Genomic DNA, 6,797 nt, shown 5'->3' with positions numbered 1-6,797 from the left:
GCCAGCGCCATGTTGCGCTCCGCCTGCAGTCTCTCTGCGTTTAGTCTTTCCACAGGGTTGACGTGAGGAGACTCGGCCATGTGGTGCATGGGGTGGGCCATCCTCTCTCTCTGGTCTAGTACCGAGCTGCCGGGAGGGGCGTAAGGTCCAAACGGGCTGGCAAAGGGAGGGGCGGTGCCCGGCTGGTGGCCGGGAGCCATGGGGTGGCCCTGCCACAGTCTGTGCATCTCCATCTGGCTCATACGGATCTGCTCGTGCTCCATTGCTTTGAGTTCGTATCCAGGTTTGAATCCCGACTCCCTCAGCTCGCGTTCCCGAATCTCCCGCTCTCTCATCTCCCTCTCGCGGAGTTCGCGCTCCCGTATCTCGTGCTCGGGAGCGCCGGGAATGAAGAAGCCGGGCGGGAGGTGGTAAGGCATGTTGGGGTCCTGGGAAGCCATGGCGTGTGGACGGGCGTACTCGCTGAGCGTGCGTAAGGCAGGGGTGTCCGGCCCGATGAAGGGTCCTTGTTGGAAGGACAGGGACGAGGGGAATCCCTGGCCGTGGTGCCCTTGGTGGTGGACATGTGGGCCTGTGATCTGGACATCGGCTGTGGAACACCGCGGGGGTGGGGAGGTCGGGGGCCTCCGCTGGAAAACAAGTCGTACAACGTATTGAGCAAAATTCTGAATTTCTGGTTCGTCAATACATGTAGTACTATAAAATACCTAAAAAAATGATTGTCAACTCGTCTAAATGTAAACTCCTATTATTTTCTTGAAATACTGGATATCTAAATAGAAAGGTAAAAGTATTTACATCCTCCTTTTGCCAGCACAATGGACATGTATCTCACACCTAACGTTACATGTAACATGTTCGATCACAGTCAAGCTGAATGGACTTAAGCGACAGTTTGTTTCAGCCTGTGACATCCCACACACCTGTTTCTCCTCCCTCTCCCGGTCCTGTTCCTGTTCCCGTTCCCGTTCTCTCGTCTCCCTCTCGTCCTCCTGTTTCTTCCTCTCTTCCTCGTGTTTGGCCTGCTCCGCCTTCTTGGTGGCCTCGGCGCGCTTCTTGGCGAGCTTGGTGTTCTCCAGTGGAACGAACGTAAGGTCCGTCCGACTGCACGTGTTGTCACGACGACTAAGGTGGCGGATAAATCTGTAGGAATGAACCAGACAAACATAGGAATGTTTTATTTTCCAATGATGTGTATTTGATATACATGGACATGTGAGCATGTACATGTAATATAAGACAGCACATATGAAACAAGAAAGTGTACTATAAGAAATTCCACCAGACTTTGCAAGTACATGTATATAATATAGTCATGTTCCATGCTACTATCCTTACAGAATAGCTTAGTTTCCTAAATATGTTAGTGAGTAATAGAAGTTGCCATTTGTTGTCTCTTGTGCAATTATAATGCAATAAAATATCATAGCATTCACATTGATTGAAGGATTGTTTGATTATCCAATGCATGGAAGCCAAAATGCATGATATCAATTCAATATTCACAATCTAAGAAGACCCAGAGAGGAAGCGTACCTTGCTGAGGCACTAACGTGATCTTGTCTGTCAACCACCACTGCAGGCGGTGACGGGCTCCGGGGGCTTCTGGGCACTTCTGGGCTGGAAGGGGGGGTGCCTGGGCTGGCTGGGGGGGTGGGCTCCCGAGGGGGTGTGGGTTCTCTGGGGGGAGGAGAGGGGGACTTGGGTTCCTGTTTGGGGATGATGAGGGGGACAGCAGGCTGGAGTGGTGGGGGTGGGGGGAGAAGTCTTGGCACTGGTGGGGGGACGTCTGGCTCCTGTAACAAAAGGAACATTTTGAATCACAAGTAGATCTACCCTTCCTTTCGGCAAATGACCACTTTTTCATAATTCTCCAAGTAAATGTAAAATTAAAAGTTGAACCCTTTTACACATTATGATAGACGTTAAGATCATACAATAGGTATCATTGTCGAAGCTCACAGTTAACATACATTTTGTACATGTGGTCAACTTTCCAACACAGATTGCCTGTAGAAAAGAGAGAAGACACCATACGACCAGAGCATGTACCGGTAGTTTATTTGTAGATCATGCTAAATGTGGATCTGAATAAAGTCAAAGTCACGCGTTCCTACCTGCATGGGAGGTGGAGGGAGGGGGTGTGGCGGCAGCTGAACAGGTGGGCCTGCAGGTGCCGCAGCTGGTACAGGTGGCTGCGTGGCCGGTAACTCCTGCATGGGAGGGGGCGTGGGTAGGCGTGGCACCTGCGGGATGGGCTTGATGGGAACAGGACTGGGCGGCTGCGAGTCCTCGCGAGCGGTGGAGGCTGGCGGCTCGTAGTCACTGTCGTTGTCGTTTTCTGGACTCGATGGCGATGAGTTCTCATCCTCATTGGTATACTCCTGCACAATACATGCAACATTCATTATTTACAGTGTAACTCTTTAACAGTACAGGATACATCTGTTGTCTGTATAACAAACCATTGACTGATGCTTAGTTGCTGTAATAATTTACTTCACATTGTAAGATCAATGGTATTCAGAGATGCTAAGGAGTAACTCTGTAATGTTGATTTAATGAATAAAGATTGATTGAGATTGATTGAGACATCAAATAAAGAAAAATCATTCCTTTTCTGTCCAAAAACAAATACAATAAATGCTGGTTAAACATTATATCTATATTGATATTGTTTACATTACGTATCCTTAAATACATGTAATGTTATGTCATAAATGAACAAGTTTTCCTACCTGTATCCCACTGCAGCTTTCTTCGTTGATGCTCCCACTGTCACTGGTGGCAGCTTCTGACGGACTCTCCGATCGACTAGAAGTCTGCAGAAACAGAGCAAGGATTCAATGTTAACTTCAATCTAAGACCATTACAGTGGAACTCCATAATACTCACTGTTGTAAGCATAATGCTTACTGATTAATCACTTACACAATGTCATGTGTAAGCTCGATGATCTGAAATTTTACACACTTAGAAACTTGCATGGGTTAGATCTTGCACCCCCTATTGTCTTTGCAATAGCCATGTACAGGATAACGGCAGTACACAGTATATTTGTCTGATAAATTCTTAGCAAATATTTCTAACATGTTTATCTTTACCAATGTTTGCTGCTATCAAGGACGTTATATCAGACGTCCTTGCTGCTATCAACTAATTAAGTATGCAATTTCTGGGTCCATTAACATGAACAGGAATGGAGTTTGAACAGTCCTTGTTGGGTGTGACATTTTGCTTATCTTTCAAACACAGTCTTGCATATTTCAATTCATAAGCAAATATGTCCATGTTTCTCATGTTTTCAGGTTACACAGAATGTCTAAATGAATGTGATATTTCTGGTACACCGTTCCATCCAGCCACTGATATGCACTTTGCAGTCTCCAACGATTTTTCGCACCCTTCCCATGCCAGTCACGTTCAGTGTGCTTGACCCCTTGACCTACGATCAGATCACACATTCATGGTGCCTGGGTGAAAGCTGGGGATAATACGGAACTTCCCTTCTATAGGAGAGGCTAAAGCCATGATAGCACATCTACATATGACAAGGATGGGTGGTTGGCAGACTGTCTCTACATGTAGGAAACTTCAAAATATTTGGATTGCATTGAAAGTGGCAGGTATATTTGTCATTGATCAAGGCCGCAGGTGGAGAACCCTCTTACGTTCCCCGTACCTACACAAATGTGCAGGTACATCTCTCTTAAGAACCCACTTTGATATCCATAATCATTACTGGCTGTTTCTGAAGTTTGTATTAAAGTGTGCGCATTGTACAGAGGGATCTGATGATGATGCTAAGTATGCAACATTATTGCAACATCTGGAATTGTCAAATTCACTAGACATGGCTATTTGCTGCCCATAGAACATCGCTCATCCATACGGATTGCAGCAAACAGCTGAAAATCAATACACTTTCCTGGTTGTACAGTTGGATTCCCGTCCGCCTGATATGCAGATGAAAATTAATAACTGTGGGATGAAATGGAATTCACATTTTTCTTTGCATGACATCCTTTGGAAAGTATTCAGGGCTTTATTTTTTCACTGTACTGATGAGGAAATATTCACATTAAAATCAATGCCGCAGGAAAAGTGTTTACTACATATTCGTGCTGATATGTGGACACTGCATTTTCTGCCCTTTCTTGAACCCTGACATACAGACTGGATGGCTCCAATTCTTCAGCTTAAATTGAACTACAGAGAAAAATCCATAGACCCACATGGCATCCCCTGAATGTCTGAAATCAAAGAAACTAACTATACCTTTCTAGAATCTCCTTTCAACCCAGATCTAAGCATTATGAAATCACCTACAAATTCTTTAAAAGCTCAACATGTCTTTATTCAAAATCAAAGTATAATCCATAGTTTTTAGTTCGAAATCCGTTAAAAAATGTACAGGTATGAGGTTATGCAAATAACTCTTCTGGTCTTTCATGTCAATAGATGTAATCTTGGGCACTCCAGGGAAAGGATTTACAACCATCATCTGCAACACTTTCATTTCTACATCTTAAATAACCAGTGCATGCAATTCAAATGGTCTTTGTCATCACGAGGCATTGGGTTCAAACCATCGACATCAGAGTGGCTTTCCCTTTTTGTGGCACGGTAGAATAAAACTGATATAGACCTCCACTAAATGGCTCTCGAGTTGAAAGCAAACGCCCCGTGTTTGAAAACCTTTCACAGTCAGGAGTTAAAAGGCACCAGCCTATGTTTTGACCCTTTGAGGCTGAAGTCATTATGAGGTGAACATTAAGCGGTGCAGGTCCGCAGATCTGTATTTGGTGGCTTTCTGATGGGAGGAAAATGCCATTTGCCTGGACATTAGTGGGCATGAGTAAAAGGGGACCTGTGGGGAATGACCAGAAAAGGCTGTTCAGATGTTCAAACCAGAAATTGGACTGCCACTGTGCATTGTATTATAGGCCAATATTCCTAATGTGGATATCAAATTTTTCTTCCTTGTCTCCAATATTCCTTCCTTGTCAAAATCAGTGTTAACTTGTTGGTAACTTGAGGCCACACAAATTTTATTTCCTTGGTTGTCAGATATTTTAAGGTGAAAAAATAGCATATGAACATCATACAAGCTGAAGGCAAGGAGGAAAATCTGAATATTACTGAATTCACTGAATAAAACTGAGTGAGTACACGAAAGCATATACCTGGTCCTCAGTCTCTGTTTTCATAATGTTTTTACAACTATCTTCTTGAATCCAGGAACCAACAAATAATTTGGTGTGTCCTGATGTGATAAGGCATTTCATGGAGAGATGCAGTGCACGTTTTCTTGTTATCTTATAACTGCTATTTTGAGACACTCCATTTTACTTACACCTGTAGATATACAATTATGTTGGTAAAATGATAAACACAGAAGACATTCTCCTTCAAAACTGTGAAGGGAGGGTTACAAAAAATAATTGGCTAGTGGGTACTTAGTTACACACATGTACAGACAGAACACTAAAAAGGAAAGAAAGGAATTTGTGGTGCAACAATTGAAGGGGAAGAGACAGAAAATAATGTAGATTTGCCTCCCTCCAAAGCAAAGGAAATTGCCCCAACATTTTGGAGAAAAGCCGTGAGGTATTCAATACGACAGACTACCTGCACTTTACTGGTCCATTTGAGTTATGGGCCTGACTACAGGCCTAGCAGCAAAGAGAGAGAATATGTCCAGAATATCAGCTGCAGGCATATATCACACTGCAACATATAGATTTACAATAACAGCTAACATTGCTTTTCTACTCAGTGTGAATAAATTTTTTTTACACATCCAACAAGATTTACAACAGACAAAAAAGTGCCATTACTGAAACTGAAATCTCCAACGAAAGACCATTTCTCTGGAATAAATACTTATTAGGTCAAAAGGTTTCAAGCTTCATTGCTAAAATAACATTTAAATTTATGAACAATCTTAGATGCAGATCTAGAGATTTTCTCAAGTTTAAGAGCATAAACGTCACCCACACATGTATGCTAAATTTATCGTTAACTCCAGAACCTCGCAGTGCTCCATCTTAAGAAACACACTACTAACTGCAGGAGATGTCCATGAAATTGCTTTACCCAAAGGGTAGTTGCGAAGGCTGTAAGTTAAGCTAAGACACCCTAAGTACCCTGGGACGTTACCAGTCTTACACAAGTAGGCAGAGTAATGGCTTTACATCCTCAGGAGAACAAATGTAATAGAATTTCTGACTGAAATACTGTTGCAAAAAATGCTGGGGGAAATGAACACTAATTACTTCTCGGCCGTGAAAGATTACATGACAGGGAAAATCTCCTGCAGGTTGGGAGAAGTGCAGAGTTTTACGGCTCTGTCTTGTCAAAGAAGATATATCAAGGGCCATAAAGTGGCAGCGAGGAGACAGAAATGCTTGTGGAAATGTGGGAATGGCGTGTTTGATGGATGAGAGATGTCAAGAATTCTGAAAGAGAGGGATACCCTTTGTCGGAGAATTTCCTGTTAGTATATATGCTGACATTTTTTTTCTGAACATATAACATGGAATGTCATATATCCTCTCAAGCAAAGCAGACTTCTTTCAACGTGGCTACAAAAGACACATTTGGTATGACAAGGGAAGCCAATGGTTTCTTGCGTAATGATTTCCATTGTTGGGAAGCTACTCTCTAAGCACATCTGCTGACTTCAACCAAAGAGCGCTGAAGTCCACGTCTGTTCTTGTTTGCTACCTCATCACTTATCGGGTGCCAGGGGATTTCTTCGCTACAGCAGGCAAGGAATAAAGGAAACCGGGGTG

The 6,797-nt window shown here is 43.3% G+C and overlaps 1 protein-coding gene across 8 annotated transcripts in view; it reads right to left on the bottom strand.

The window, feature by feature from the left end:
• Positions 1–6,797, bottom strand: part of LOC118429838 (arginine-glutamic acid dipeptide repeats protein-like) — a 95,542-nt gene that overhangs the window by 2,137 nt on the left and 86,608 nt on the right. For 7 of the 8 annotated variants that reach the window (XM_035840444.1, XM_035840439.1, XM_035840442.1 and 4 more), the window contains 5 exons: positions 2,739–2,822; positions 2,118–2,384; positions 1,537–1,796; positions 924–1,143; positions 3–629 (listed from right to left, as the gene is read on the bottom strand). In XM_035840444.1, coding sequence (XP_035696337.1) covers positions 3–629; positions 924–1,143; positions 1,537–1,796; positions 2,118–2,384; positions 2,739–2,822 — 1,458 coding nt within the window. Of the gene's footprint in view, positions 630–923; positions 1,144–1,536; positions 1,797–2,117; positions 2,385–2,738; positions 2,823–6,797 lie in introns of all 8 variants that reach the window. The other variant, XM_035840440.1, reaches the window with a different exon arrangement.

Source organism: Branchiostoma floridae, chromosome 14 (genome assembly GCF_000003815.2).
Source record: "Branchiostoma floridae strain S238N-H82 chromosome 14, Bfl_VNyyK, whole genome shotgun sequence".
Taxonomy (NCBI): domain Eukaryota; kingdom Metazoa; phylum Chordata; class Leptocardii; order Amphioxiformes; family Branchiostomatidae; genus Branchiostoma; species Branchiostoma floridae.
Note: the sequence above shows the minus strand (reverse complement) of the source record. Positions and strands in the feature narration are given on the sequence as shown.